Below are 14,719 nucleotides of genomic sequence, written 5' to 3'. Positions count from 1 at the left end.
TTCGTTTTAGTTGTCTTTCATTTCAAGCAGAAAGTACACAATTGATTTCTGAAAATGATCGAGTTATCGTAAATTAAATCTGCGGAGGACTCAAGAAAGGATATCATCTTAGCTTCTTACAGCAACGAGAATGCAAATTAAGTATTGTTTGAGTTCAGCGCGCGCCATAGCAGCGCGCAATGCATTTTAAATTTTAACGAAGAATATTTTTGTAAAGTATGGATCAACTTTGTGTACCATGCTTCATAGGTCGAAAAGTAAACTTATTATTCGCATTCTTATAAGAAGGTAATTTCAGAAGAACATACGTATTTAGCATGGAAAGTATACTAAAGAAATTTTTCAGATTTGTTACATCTTTTATATTCAACGGATAAAGGAACAAACTTTGAACAGTCAAAGAAGAAACAAAGGCCCATTGTAGTCAGTTTATATTCTTTCATAGTAGTCTTTCACGGATTAAGACAAACATACTATAGAAATGCTATACAGAAAGCTATAAAAAATTTTGAAATAAAATGGAACAAAAACTGTGAGAATTAGAGCTTGCAATGGTACCAATTTTTATATAAAAGATATTAATATAAATTTTTACACAAATTAATAAATTACCAAAATTTTCAGAGACTTGCCAGGGAAAGATGATTTCTATCGACTACAATTTGTAAACGCGTGAACGTAGGAAGAGAATCGATATGAAATCACTGCAACGGTAACCCATAGACGATGCAGATTCGATTAAAGTCTGAGGTAGGAAAAAGTTTTCCAATCAGAACGGTACGTGCTCGGTGGGCCTTTCTTTTCTCGTCGACCAACTAGGCGAGAGAGACAATCGGCGACCAGGATGAAGGAGGAAAGTTGTCGAGTATCCACAGCATATCTTTCCCAATGAATTCTTCGATCGGGCTTCAACATGGGATGCTCTCCATAATGTTGGTGACTATTTAATAGCTTTTCACTTGACCTTCTCTATCAATTCCTTTTTCTATTGCCACTCGAAAGTTTTTTTTACAGGAAATGAATTATTGCCGATGGTCACGAGATGGCTCAAATGTTTTAATCTACGAGACTTTGCTGGGCGGTGAATTTGGAAGAAGGGTTTATGGATCTTTTTTGGTGAGAAATTTCTTAATTTTCAAATTCTCAAATTTCTAAGTTTCCAAATTTCAAATTTCCTAATTCCAAATTTTCCAATTCCAAATTTTCCAAATTCCAAATTCCAAATTCCAAATTTTCCAATTCCAAAATCCCCAAATTCCAAATTCCTCAATTCCACACTCCCCAATTCCACATTCCCCAATTCCCACATTCCCCAATTCCCACATTCCCCAATTCCCACATTCCCCAATTCTCACATTCCCCAATTCCCATATTTCCCAATTCCCACATTCCCCAGTTCCAAATTCCCCAATTCCACATTCCCCAAATTCCAAAATCTCCAAATTCCAAATTCCCCAATTCCCACATTTCCCAATTTCCACATTCCCCAGTTCCAAATTCCCCAATTCCAAAATCCCCAATTCCACATTCCCCAAATTCCAAAATCTCCAAATTCCAAATTCCCCAAATTCCAAAATCCCCAATTCCACACTCCCTAATTCCCACATTCCCCAAATTCCAAAATCCCCAATTCCAACATCCTCAAATTCCAAAATCCCCAGATCCCCAAATTCCCAAACTCCCAAATGGAAAATTTTAACCCAGAAATTTATGTAAATATAAACATACATGAAAGCATCGACGTCCGTTTCCAGGGGCAACGTGCGCCGATAGATCAAACCGTCCCACGTTTTAAAACTCCACGAACCTTCATACAGTCCAGTTCAATCAGAGTCCAGCCATAATTAACTTTTGCAAACACTGTGTTTGAAATGTAGTAAACTTATATTTAAGTGAGACGAGAGTAAGTAGTAACAATATGTTTCGTTAAGAAATAAAGGTAAGGATGCTGAGAGCAGGAATCTCTCTGATGGCTCGATTTGCATATAAATGAAACGTGAACTGTTCTAAGATGTAAAAACATCCTGCGAACAATTGGCGAGTCGTCAAAGGAAAAGGACTGTTTCTTAATTAACTGGTAGAATGAAAAAGGAATGGGGATAATGAGAGGAAAGAAATATATTACATGGGTGTTATTGTAGGCTCATAGGGAAAACGGAGTGAAGAGAAAATAGAAGAGTACTGAGCTTATCTTCTTTTGATGAAGATGGAGATATAAGGAAAGCTGGCGATAGTTTATCTGGGTAAATTAGTAAATATCAAAAATGTTGAAGTTTGGAGATCTTCGTATTTTATTTCTATTCAAGCTTCACATTTTAACATTTCTGAAGAGATAACAAAATACATTCTGTTCTATATGAAATGTTTGCTTGAAGAAAATTAAAAATGATGCACAAAATATGTTTAAAAAAGACAGACAATTTTTTAGATAATGCAAGGTGTATTTTTGTTTGTGAAAATACAAAAGTTATACATACTTACAACATACTATTTATTAATTATACTAGTCATATGTCATATTAGTTATGACATACTTTAGAAATATGAAATATAATTTAGTATAAAATTCTTGTTAATATAAATTGCATAAAAATTTCAGATGCCTCCAGTTTGTTTCCAAAAAACTATGTTACAGTCTGAAAAATGTCCTCTTTAAACGTTAATAGATGCTTATCGAAGAGCCGCGAAACACAGCCTACCTGAAAAGATACGCAAAATTTGTAAGAAGACGATATTTGTAGCAGCGAATACGTAATTACTGACACAACCGCATGAATGAACTCGATGTATAAAGTAAAAACCGCAGCGGAAGAAGCACGAAAGCTGTGGAGGCATAAAAAGCCTGAGCACTCAATGGCTGCATTCGCGGCAAATGAAGCCGTTTCTTCACGGTTCTCCCCGTCGAAACGTGTGACAATTCTATCGATGCTCGAGGAGTATACAAATGCGTTAGCCATTTACCATAGCACGCTGAAAAAGCCGACCAGACAGGATAACGATATTCCTGTTAACTGCATTTCCTTCGATTCCAAGTACGTTGCTCGTCGATACGTCTATAGGAATTTCATTACTTTCAAATTTCTGATGTGGGATACTCTTCTTATATTGCCGCTTTTAATACTAGCACTCTTTAAGATTACCATTTTTTAGGACTACTACTCTTTAAGACAACTACTCTTTAAGACTACCACTCTTTTAACACTACCATTTTTTAGGACTACCACTCTTTAAGACTACCACTCTTTTAACACTACCATTTTTTAGGACTACCACTCTTTAAGACTACCACTCTTTAGGACTACCACTCTTTAAGACTACCACTCTTTTAACTCTACCACTCTTTAGGACTACCACTCTTTAAGACTACCACTCTTTAGGACTACCACTCTTTAGGACTACCACTCTTTAAGACTACCACTCTTTTAACACTACCACTCTTTAGGACTACCACTCTTTAAGACTACCAAACGGATCAAATGACCGATCACAAGTTCCTTATTATAAATTACACAATTTGTAAAAATGATGTAGAAGTGCATTGATCTTCATCAAGATAAAGAATTAATGAGTGTACTATTTTATATTTTGTCATTTGTCCATTTTTTCATTTCGAATTAAGTCAATATACGCTGGTGGAATTAAAGGGTTAACTACTGAATTTTCTTTCGAAGAATATGCAATGTCGAGCAGGGTAAATACTATTATAAATTTATGGAGAACTTAAAGCAAAACGTGGAAGGATTTTTATATTAGATGACGTCTTTTGACGATATTAACCCTTTACACTCCTTAACACTAAAACTATCAAACCGGTTAAATAACCGCTCCACAAGTTTCTGATTATAAGGTACACATTTTGTTGAAGTATACTCCTTAAAATCAGCATTAATCTTTATCGAGATAAAGAATTAATGTGTGTACTATTTTATGTTTTGTCGTTTGTTCATTTATTTTTTAACTTCATTTTTAATTTCAAATTAAGTACATATGTCGGTAGGTTTAGTGTTAATTTCTATTACCAACTCCTTCATTCACAAAATAGATGAAGAGTTAAATGTATTGCAACAGAGGAAGAATGTGACAAATATCTTTTTCCTCCGATGAAAATATACATATTCAATTAATACATTTATGTCTGAATTATTTCTAAGATCTAAGAGAGTTAAGTCACACTCGACATAGGGTTAAGGGTTAATAGTTTCGAGAACTATATGCTTAACGTTGTCGATGCAACCTGTGTATCGGTGCAGCGCATGAATATCAAGTAGTAGAGGGTTAATAATAACACCTGATACACTAGTTTCACGATTAGTATCTCGTATTCGACCCTTAACGTATCTGCTAATTAACAGATTTATTTGTAAAATGTATTCCAGTAAGAATAGAGTACCTCACCGTCTATCTATTAATTAACAAATTCATTTGTTAAAAGTATTAGAGCAAGAATAGAGAACCTCACCGTCTATCTATTAATTAACAAATTCATTTGTTAAAAGTATTCGAGCAAGAATAGAGTACCTCACCGTCTATCTATTAATTAAAAAATTCATTTGTTAAAAGTATTCCAGTAAGAATAGAGAACCTCACCGTCTATCTATTAATTAAAAAATTCATTTGTTAAAAGTATTCCAGTAAGAATAGAGAACCTCACCGTGTATCTACTAATTAACAAATTCATTTGTTAAAAGTATTCCAGTAAGAATAGAGTACCTCACCGTCTATCTATTAATTAAAAAATTCATTTGTTAAAAGTATTCCAGTAAGAATAGAGAACCTCACCGTCTATCTACTAATTAAAAAATTCATTTGTTAAAAGTGTTACAGCAAGAATTAACTAAGAAAGAATATTTTTATATCACAACCCTGGATATGCATAAATGTATATGTATACATGAATATACACCCTTAAAGTATAAATTATAATAAACTTATACAGACAGAAAGTTATATAAACTATATTATACTTGTCAGGAAATTTCTTATACATTTATACATGTTTCAGCAACTTTTTAAGGTCAGATGTACAAGACAATTTCGACGAAGTTATAAAAGCAGAAGATGCGGAGGAACAGGCTACCTCTGAGAAACTTTACGAAGACAGGTTAGAATAATACGTCTTGATGATCAATAAACATTTGTAGCAAACAATTTGTTTCGTCTCTTGTTCCATAAACAACTAATTATTTTTTTAATTCGATCAAACATGTATAAAAAAAAATTTGTTCAAAACATGCTCGACAATTTCATAGTCATCGTAATCAATAAAACGTGTATTCTCTCTTATATAATTATTATTAATTTTTTATTCGAATCAATAACGTTGCAGTTTGTACATAAGGAAAGTTATGGAGGACTTGAAAGAAGAAATTCGCGAGCACGGAACTTTCGAATTCTTGACGAAAGAGATCGAAGAGATTACCCGGCGTAAAAAAGAGGAGGAAAATTTACTCGAACAGGAAGAGAAACTCAAGAAAACAGTAACCGAGCTGCAAAAATTAATCGCCGATGAAAAAATCGCCAACGAGGAAAATAAGAGACGTATGATGTACGAACTTTCTGAGAAACAGGTATCGTCTTCCTGTTTTTAAAGGATACGTCTAATTTCGTTGAAACACGAGCCTGCTTACTTGGTAGCGGTAATTTTGCGTTTGAAATAACAGAGAAATACAGAGAGGCTAAAGATAATTTCGCACGCGGAGCAAGAATACCTTGCTGCTTGGGAGAAGGCAAGATACGAGCAAAACCAGCTGCGCTGTGATATGGAGATAAAACAATTGGAGAAAATGTTAAATGATTACAGTGTACAGGAGAAGAATGAGGAGCGTGTGCACAGGGAACTGACGAAATTTTTAACTTGGGAAACGGCGGTAAATATTTATGTAATTTTCGGAAGAAGTAGGATCTGAGAAATTTTCTGGGTAGACAAGGCTCTCTTTATATTGCCAAGTTTCAAATTTTCATGTAGAGAAATTTGGAAAATTAGAAATTTGGGAATTTGGTAATCTGGGGAATTTTTGGAATTTGGGATTCTAGAGAATTTGGGAATCTAGGGAATTTTTGGAATTTGGGGAATTTAGGTTTCCAGAGAATTTGGGAATCTAGGGAATTTTTGGAATTTGGGAATCTAGGGAATATGGGGACTGGGAATTTGGGATTCTAGGGAATTTGGGGATCTAAGAAATTTGGGAATATACGGAGTTTTGTGAGATGGGAATTTGGGGATTTTAGGATTTGGAAATTTTGGAATTTGGGGATGTTGAAATTGGGAAATTTGAAATTTGGGGAATTTTGGAATTGGGGGATTTTGGAATTGGAGGATTTTGGAATTGGGAGATTTTGGAATTGGGGGATTTTGGAATTGGGGGATTTTGGAATTGGGGGATTTTGGAATTGGGGGATTTTGGAATTGGAGGATTTTGGAATTGGGAGATTTTGGAATTGGGGAATTTTGGAATTGGGGAATTTTGGAATTGGGGAATTTGGAATTGGGGGATTTTGGAATTGGGGAATGTGGGAATTGGGGAATATGGGAATTGGGGAATGTGGAAATTGGGGAATGTGGGAATTGGGGAATGTGGGAATTGGGGAATGTGGGAATTAGGGATTGTGGGAATTGGGGAATTTGGAATTGGGGAATTTGGAATTAGGAAATTTGGAATTGGGGAATTTGGAATTGGGGAATTTGGAATTGGGGAATTTTGGAATTGGGGAATTTGGAATTAGGAAATTTGGAATTGGGGAATTTGGAATTGGGAATGTGGGAATTGGGGAATTTGGAATTTGAGGATGTTGGAATTGGGAAATTTGGAATTTGAAAATTTGAGAATTTAAAAATTTTCAAATTTAAAAAGTTTGACAAATTAAAGATACGTAATTTAAGAACTTGTGAACCTGTAACTATAACTAATGAACATATAACAAGTAAATTCGAGAACATCTCTTTAATAAATATCTTCAACACCCAAATCGGCAGTCATTCAAAAAGCAAGCGAGGGAATGGAAGGAGCGATACATCCGTGAAAAAGAAATGTACGAGAAAGAGATTTGGCAGTTACGTATTGAGATAGAATCACGGCAAAAGGAGTTAGAGGAACTTAAAGAAGAGGTACATCGATTTTTCTCCCCAAAGATGAAACCTTCCTCTGCTATTTCAATATTTATTTTCGTCACGTTTAATCGAATTTCTCTTTGTCACATTAATTCGTCAAACAGTAGATTCTTGTTTTATTTAGTTTGTTCGATGAAAAAGCGAATAAAATAAGTAAGAATTATTCAGGCAAATAAATTTGAATATTTAATAAGGATATCTCTCGCGAGAGTATTTTGTGACATCGCGGATTTCGTTTAGTTAAATATTTAGTGCATGTCGGTCGTGTTAATTCTATTGGAAATCAGGCTTAATAATTTGCTCCTGTAAGTATAGAATCTACGTGCAATGCGGAAATTCTGCTAGGAAATCGATAACTCGTGTCAAGAACCTGATTGTGACTATCTTAATTTACGTGAAGTTTCGTGAATGTAAAATAATTTACAGCTTTTTCTGGAGAAATAATTAAATCAATTTTGTTACAGTATCGTCGTAATCAAGAGTTTATTGATATGTGTTTAGCGGAGAAAGAGGAGCTGAGAAGACAAAAGGAACGGGAAGAACTAATGCGAAAAAGCACTGTCAAGATTCAAGCTTGGTGGCGAGGTGTTATGGTACGCCGGAAATTAGGGCCGTATCGGCCTGAAGAAAAAAGGAAAAAGCGTCAAACTAAGCCGAAGAAATAACTTTTCTGTTTCACTTGCTTCTTAATACTTCCACTAGCACAGCTGTTGAATGAAATAATGTTTATTCTTCCTGCTAGTTACCTTCGTGTGAATTACAAGAATGCATTTCTTGGTGAAAGATTCAAAATGTCAAAGGAACAAAAAAATCCGAGATCTGTAAGATAAAATTATATAGAAGAGGGCAATATATTAAATTTATCATAATATATAGAAACTTTTTTTCTGTAACAATTATTGTTAATTATACTATTTTTTATTTGTTACTTTTTCACTAAAAATGCTTGGTAGAGTTTGCACTATCACATTGCTGGCTTATAGCTTATTTCAATATATTAATTAATAATTCTTTTCCATCTGAAATAAAAAATTAAAATTAATATACAATATATTTTATTTTGTTAATTAATGTCTAATGTAAATTATAATTTACCTCTAATGTATGTTCCAATTAGTCCCTCAAGTTATAAGAAATTTTGAAACATTTTCTAGAATAGTAGGAGTTTTGGCGGGTTAAAATGGGACACCCTGTATAATCCATATTTCAAAATGGAAAATTCTCCAAATATTTAACAACAGGAAGTTCCGCAAGTTCGCAATGACACTTGTTACTCTTTTGCGACTAAGTTTCAGTCATCACCGTCGATAACAAGCAACCGTGCATTTTCCTTCATAAGAAATTCACGAACTCTCTAACCTACTCTGTTTGAAAGCATGCAAGCTTACCGCCGTAACCGTACGGCCAGCCACCTCCTTAGATTACGATATAAGGCATAAGGAATGGTTAACGCGATGTGGCAGTGCACGCACTCGATACTATAGTTTCTAATGTATGCGATGCTTTCTGACCCAGCTTTATGAACTGTGCATTGTAATGTACTTGAATAAAAAATAATTATTTGCATACACGTATACTTGTTTGTAACTTCCTTTCTAAACATGAAAAATTGAACATGTGTACTTACACAAAATAACACACTGTGGTACGAACTTCAAGATTTGAACACTTTGGAATTTTTTTTAACCTCTAGAAACTTCGTATTATTTCCGATTTTGCAACCTTGAAATTTGGAAGATTAAAATTTTTTAATTTTAAAATTTTTTAAAATGATATATTGTAAACTATATAAAATTACCATTATCCAAATTAAATCTCTATATATCAATTTTTAGACGATGCTGAATTAAATGCGTATTGATATATCAAGAATAAACAAAATAGCCAACAATTGAATCCATTATTATCTGTTATGATGACAAACCATAACCAACAATCGATAACTATCAATTATCCTTCACTCGTATCTATACCGCGCATTCTCTATCACACATTCTTTTCCATAACATCCCTGTAGTAAAGGTACATATACAAAGATTCATTGTTGTTGCACCTTGCTGCTCCGTTATCTCTAGAATTCTGGGTCAACTATGAGACGAAGCGAAGGGGAAAAAACCAGAACATGAACAAGAAGAAAGAACGTAGACTCAAACTGAAACAAGAGTTAGAAAGAGAGAGTAACAAAACAGTACAAATTAAAAAAGAAAGGAAATAGAAAATGATTGTACATAATTCAATACCATACATGTTCTTACACATCGAAAATAAATCCTGTTAACCTATTGACACATAATTATTACTTTCTGAAATTTTTACAAAATTTCTTATCACAAGCAAATCAAATGAGCTTATAAACAAATAAAAATTGAATAAAATATACATTTACTTAAAAAGTATTATAGTCTAAATTATTTTATGTATTAAAAATGATTCACAACTTGACACACGCATGTAAATAAAAAGTGCATTTAAACTAAAAATTAAACTTCAGTCTCAATTAGGAAATTATTCAATTAACAATTAAAATTTGTGTCTTTAATAAAATACATTTAATTATCAACTATAATTTAGTCGTTTAATAGTTAATAATATGCTTAACAATCTTTACAACCTTTTTCTTTAAATATTTGAAATGTTGTAAGAAAATTTCGTCTAACCTAGTCTTACACGAATTTAATTCGTACCTAACCTATTTAATACAAGATACTTTCCGCATGTACCACGGCGTGGCGCTAAACGTCGTTAGGTTATTTAACATGTTTGATAATTCTTTGTTATTATTATCAATAAAAAGGATCGAAATATCGAAAAGAACTAAATAATTCGAGCCAATAAATACCTTAATTTACTAAATAAGCTCATATTAACGCTAAAAGTTATATATAACAATGATAAAATTGCATTAGGAATGGCGCCAAGGTGTCGCCATTTTCATGAAACTTTACCAAGACAGTAAATCGAGAAGGCTGTGGGGAGGAAGAATTCCTCAAACTGAGTGTGCGTTGGAAAACTGCGGGAAAAATATCGAAAAAGCAAGAATAATGTAATGGTCGTAAGTATATCTTCCTTCAATGCTATTTTCGATCGATTCGAATCGCTTTTGAGCACAAAACACGGGGCCTATGGCATGGGACTTCCGTTTAATGAACAGGAACAGGAAGTTCCTCACAATCTGAAATGGCAAAATAAAAACATCCTGTACAGAAGAAAATTTTGAAAAATATACAAGCCACGCTGTTGGACAAGTAGGCAAAAACGAGTAAATAGCGTTAATTCCGTCGAATTAAAGTCAAATTTTCATTTTGCGACCTACTTTCGTTCCCGGCAACTCAAGGTCGAACGACAGTGCTGAATTACACAAAGTGAAATAATGGAATGGTCACAGCTAGCCCTTTTTCCTTTAACAAAAGTCCAAATGATATCAATTGTTATGGATCATTTGATTTTAGTGTACACCAGAAGGAAGAGGATTGAATTAGTTACACAAAAATGCAAGCTGAAAGTATTTGCACCAATGATATTGAGGGTCTGGATTCGGACACTCTCATTCCTGTATGTACCATTCATGAAAGTGTAATATGCATCGCTGTGTTTTAAAGTGTGTTATTTAATCTATAGATATTTTGTAGGTTGAAATTCTTTCCTGCGATGTTTCTCATCGCGCAAGATCTCAAGATGCCTTATCGATAGTGGAATTAGGAAAACAGTTACTGTTTAGCGCAAAGTATGGAGATACAGATAGTGTCCGTGACCTTATGTGTAGAGGTGCACCCTTTACTACTGACTGGGTACATATTTTAATAATTCATCTACACGGTTATTAAAACAATTATATAACAATTTCTTTTTATTAGCTGGGTACAAGTGCGTTACATTTTGCTGCACAAAATAATCATACAGAAACTGCAGAGGTTTTACTTAGGGCAGGAATTTCAAGAGACGCAAGAACAAAAGTAGATAGAACACCTTTACATATGGCTGCATATGAAGGCCATCATCAGATGGCACAATTACTTCTTAATTATGGAGCAGACGTTGATAGTAGAGATATGGTAATTATTATATAGAATTACTGTATAAGAAGTAAGCACTTTTAATGTTTTATAAAAACCAAAATATTATTGATATGGTTGAAATATTTTCATGGTTCTATATAATGTTAAAAGTGTGTACTTCTGTTACAATTATCCTTTCTGTTTGTATAAAGAATATTCTTGTATAACATATTCAATAGGAAATATGTTTACAGTTAAAAATGACACCTTTACACTGGGCAGTGGAACGAGAGCATGTTGAAGTAATGCATGTCTTGTTAGAGCATGGAGCAGATGCAAATGCCACTAGTAAATTTGACAAAACACCAATCAGTCTTGCATTGGAACATGATAGATTAGATTTGGTAGATATATTGCAACAAGAAAGAGAGATTGTAGGTGCCAGGGCTCATCAACAAAATCAAGTAAATTCTGCAGAACTTGAAGTAGCAACTCATAATTTAATACAATTAGAATCTGAAAGGGAAGAAGCAGAACAAAAGTTTGAATTACCGGAACAAGAAACACAACAAAGAAGAAAAATTACACAAGGTATGTGTGCTTGCTTCTTGTATTATAATATAAGTAAAAATATGGATCTGCGTTATTCATTTTTCATAAATGTTTAGTACAAATGGGGAAAAAGCCACGAATGATTTTTCAACAAATTCATGTTGGACCAAATGCTGAAGTTGCCCAAGAAAAAGAAATTGAAAACATAGAAGAAGTCACTGATACGAGTAATGTTAACAACAATAAAAAACGTAAAGATGTCACAACTGTTGGAGGAATAAACAAACAATTTAGGTTACTAGAAGCTCATGGAATTACGATGATACCTGTAGATAATGATTCGTCAATAGTGGAAAATGCTATGGAAAGTGGAAGAACGGTCGTTTTAACTGGTATGAAATACTTGCAAAAAATAAACTTCACGATTTACGTACAAGTTATTATAACAATTAATTAATTGTTATAGAAGCTGGTAAACTTGCTCTAAACTTAACAAGAAATACTTCGATAGGAATGAAACGACTTCATGTGACTGGAAAGAAAGGACCTCCAAGAAAAGTGATAGCAATAAGAGCAGATCAAATTTTAAATCACAATACGCCTACGCTTCCATCTAGAGGGCCCAATATATTGAAAAGGTCTTCTGTGGATAATAAGGCTGGAAAATTATACATCTCATCTATTTCTAATACTTCGTCCGTGTCAACGCTCACACAGTCCAAAAACATAATTTCTGCATCAGAGGTAAAAAGTTATATGTCAAGTAAAAATATTAACAAGTACCTATTTATTTACGGTATTAAATACATTAATATTATATGGCTTTTACAGAATAAAATCATTAATTCTCCGAAGATGACAGAGTCAATAATTTTGCAGTTGGATGATGGAATAGAAGAAATTACTGAAGATGATACTACAGATAATAATGAACCCGTTATGGATATTGCAGTGTTGAATAGACAATTGGCAGAAGCGCGAAGACAAGCCGCTGAGTACCGAAAGCGGCTTCAAAAGAAGGAAGAGGAAGCTGAAATATATAAACAACAACTTAAAAACATTACAGCGCAAAGAGCATCTAAGTAATTTTGTATAAGTATGCATCTTGTGTTAAGCTTCATTTAATGAATAGCTATGCTTTTTCTACGAAATTTCTTACGTATACAATTTTCAGCTTTATAAAGCTCTATTGAAAATTGTATTTTTATATTTTTTTTTTCTTTCAATATCTCATTACAAGACATTGTAATAGTACTTACAGGAACTCTCATTACCGTTTGTTTACTTTATAAATCTTTGCGTACTTTTACGTGTCTACATGATTCGTTGATTACTAATATTCTTAATTTTTATAACAAAATTGATAGGACACAATCCTATGTTATTTAATGTGCGTATGCTTTTTAAAAAGCTACGTACCGTACATAAAAATGAATTTAATTTATGCAGTAAACATATTCTTTTCGAACAAATGTAAATACGTAAAGCATCAATTTGCTTTCCACATAATGTTTCATAATACAGTATAATAAATCACTTCTTTTTCATACAGTATCGCTATTTTCCAAACAATCTTCCGTGTCAAGTTAATTAAATTATGTAAACATACTACACGAGTTTAATATTTATTATTTTTTAGCTGCTTTTATGTTATACACTACCATCAGTAAACAGTATTTCATTTACTTTTGTAACAATATAGAATTTTCATATTGTACGCATATTGTTAGACAATATCAATATTGTCTGCTATTATAAAATGAATAATAGTTCAGAAAAACATGTTTTTAAATTATACATGATCTATTTTGTATATAGTGAATTTTTATATATACCATAACATCACATTGTAATTACAAAACACCCGTACATAACTAAAATTATGAAAAAAAAATAAAAAATAAATTTCAGGAATAAAACTGTAAACAATGAACAGCTATTTCTTAAGTACTTGTATTTTATAGAACATCACATTGATAATATTTGATAAATAGGAGTTTATAATGTATATTTCCTGTAAACTAAAAAATGATTCAAAATTAGATATGCTCTGGCAACAAACAATTTTTGCTGTTGAATCAATGAAAGAAATATTTTTTATGAACAATATATTTAGAGCACAAAATGTGGAAAGCAAATAATTTATTAATCAAATAAACTTTTTAGTGATACGAAATAAAATTTACTTAAAGGATAAATATTGCGTTGTTTGAATAACTATATCGTCTCTTTGTACATTTTCATACAGACAAGACAATTTCATTCCAAATATTTTTTTAATAATCTATGAAACGAATACGTGAGTTCAGCTGAAATGTCTGTTTCAAAAATACAAACAATTTTTTATTTGACGTGGTCTACGTGGTGCTATATACATATATACAGTCCCAACAATTAAAACTTTTAATTTTAAGAACACGTGACAAATGGAATCATGTACAGAAGACAAAAGAAAAAAGAAAGTAGTTTACTCAGGTACAAAACGACAGTGTATAAAGCATAAAAGGTGGATTGAACGGTGTCAAATATTATGGACAACAAGTTACATACTATTAAGATCTTTTTAATATTATATATTGTAAATATAAACGTTTATACATATGATAATAGAAGTTGTTGACGCAAAGTTACGAATTTTCATTCAGAAATAAACATTTTATATTTCACGAATTATTTGTAATTTATTGATTCATTTAATACTAAGCAGCTGTAAGTTTAGTGGTAGTTAATATGATTTTTTAATACAGTGTATTGAACATCAAATTTTTCACAACTATTCGGAATATAAACACAATCCATAACTCTGCGAAGACGTCTCCCGCGCTATCGATTTGAAAGACCTTGTGGCAGCACCGTCTATCCCGAAGTTTCATATTTTAAAAACTTTGCTTATCGATCTGTTCGATGGATTTCCGTTTCATCGTTCATTAAAAAGGAGAATAACGTCGTTGGAAGCACATGTTATCAAGAAGGGTAGAAACAAGTCAACAGTATATACAATGAAATGTACAATCGTATAATTCACATGTAACATAATGATGTCGATAAGGAGTCTCGTATCTAC

At 32.6% G+C, this 14,719-nt stretch overlaps 2 protein-coding genes and 1 long non-coding RNA gene across 10 annotated transcripts; 2 read left to right on the top strand and 1 right to left on the bottom strand.

The window, feature by feature from the left end:
• Window positions 1–2,606: 2,606 nt before the first annotated feature.
• LOC143264551 (uncharacterized) lies at window positions 2,607–9,733 on the bottom strand. Of its 2 annotated transcripts, none has more exons than XR_013038299.1 (6): window positions 9,337–9,733; window positions 8,907–9,260; window positions 8,736–8,830; window positions 8,204–8,649; window positions 2,764–8,127; window positions 2,607–2,699 (listed from the first exon to the last, which is right to left on the bottom strand). It is a non-coding gene; the product is annotated as an uncharacterized LOC143264551 (long non-coding RNA). The 2 variants fall into 2 exon arrangements; XR_013038300.1 differs by lacking the exon at window positions 2,607–2,699 and having other exon boundaries at window positions 7,797–7,927; window positions 8,038–8,127; window positions 9,337–9,550.
• LOC100877217 (dynein regulatory complex protein 9) lies at window positions 2,776–7,773 on the top strand. The gene is made up of 6 exons (XM_076532062.1): window positions 2,776–3,032; window positions 5,003–5,101; window positions 5,327–5,567; window positions 5,661–5,867; window positions 6,974–7,105; window positions 7,573–7,773. Exons 1-6 carry the CDS (start codon window positions 2,776–2,778, stop codon window positions 7,771–7,773), a joined length of 1,137 nt encoding a protein of 378 aa, XP_076388177.1.
• Window positions 9,734–10,004: 271 nt separating the features above from the next.
• Atac3 (Ada2a-containing complex component 3) lies at window positions 10,005–14,325 on the top strand. Of its 7 annotated transcripts, XM_076532048.1 has the most exons (9): window positions 10,006–10,160; window positions 10,558–10,660; window positions 10,738–10,896; window positions 10,963–11,160; window positions 11,343–11,694; window positions 11,772–12,047; window positions 12,122–12,399; window positions 12,487–12,751; window positions 14,070–14,325. In XM_076532048.1, exons 2-8 carry the CDS (start codon window positions 10,598–10,600, stop codon window positions 12,739–12,741), a joined length of 1,581 nt encoding a protein of 526 aa, XP_076388163.1. In that variant the 5' UTR covers window positions 10,006–10,160; window positions 10,558–10,597; the 3' UTR covers window positions 12,742–12,751; window positions 14,070–14,325. The 7 variants fall into 7 exon arrangements, with proteins under 7 accessions (XP_076388167.1, XP_076388163.1, XP_076388134.1 ...); XM_076532052.1 differs by having other exon boundaries at window positions 10,005–10,160; window positions 12,167–12,399; window positions 12,487–14,325; XM_076532019.1 differs by having other exon boundaries at window positions 12,487–14,325.
• Window positions 14,326–14,719: the final 394 nt, after the last annotated feature.

The sequence above is a fragment of the Megachile rotundata genome, chromosome 1 (genome assembly GCF_050947335.1).
Source record: "Megachile rotundata isolate GNS110a chromosome 1, iyMegRotu1, whole genome shotgun sequence".
Taxonomy (NCBI): domain Eukaryota; kingdom Metazoa; phylum Arthropoda; class Insecta; order Hymenoptera; family Megachilidae; genus Megachile; species Megachile rotundata.
Note: the sequence above shows the minus strand (reverse complement) of the source record. Positions and strands in the feature narration are given on the sequence as shown.

Coding starts and splice junctions, on each gene's coding strand:
- Atac3 (XM_076532048.1), top strand. CDS start 10,598: ATGCAAGCTGAAAGTATTTGCACCAATGATATTGAGGGTCTGGATTCG. Junction 10,661..10,737: donor ATTCGGACACTCTCATTCCT/GTATGTACCATT, acceptor GATATTTTGTAG/GTTGAAATTCTTTCCTGCGA. Junction 12,400..12,486: donor ACATAATTTCTGCATCAGAG/GTAAAAAGTTAT, acceptor TGGCTTTTACAG/AATAAAATCATTAATTCTCC.
- LOC100877217 (XM_076532062.1), top strand. CDS start 2,776: ATGAACTCGATGTATAAAGTAAAAACCGCAGCGGAAGAAGCACGAAAG. Junction 5,102..5,326: donor GAGAAACTTTACGAAGACAG/GTTAGAATAATA, acceptor ATAACGTTGCAG/TTTGTACATAAGGAAAGTTA. Junction 7,106..7,572: donor TAGAGGAACTTAAAGAAGAG/GTACATCGATTT, acceptor ATTTTGTTACAG/TATCGTCGTAATCAAGAGTT.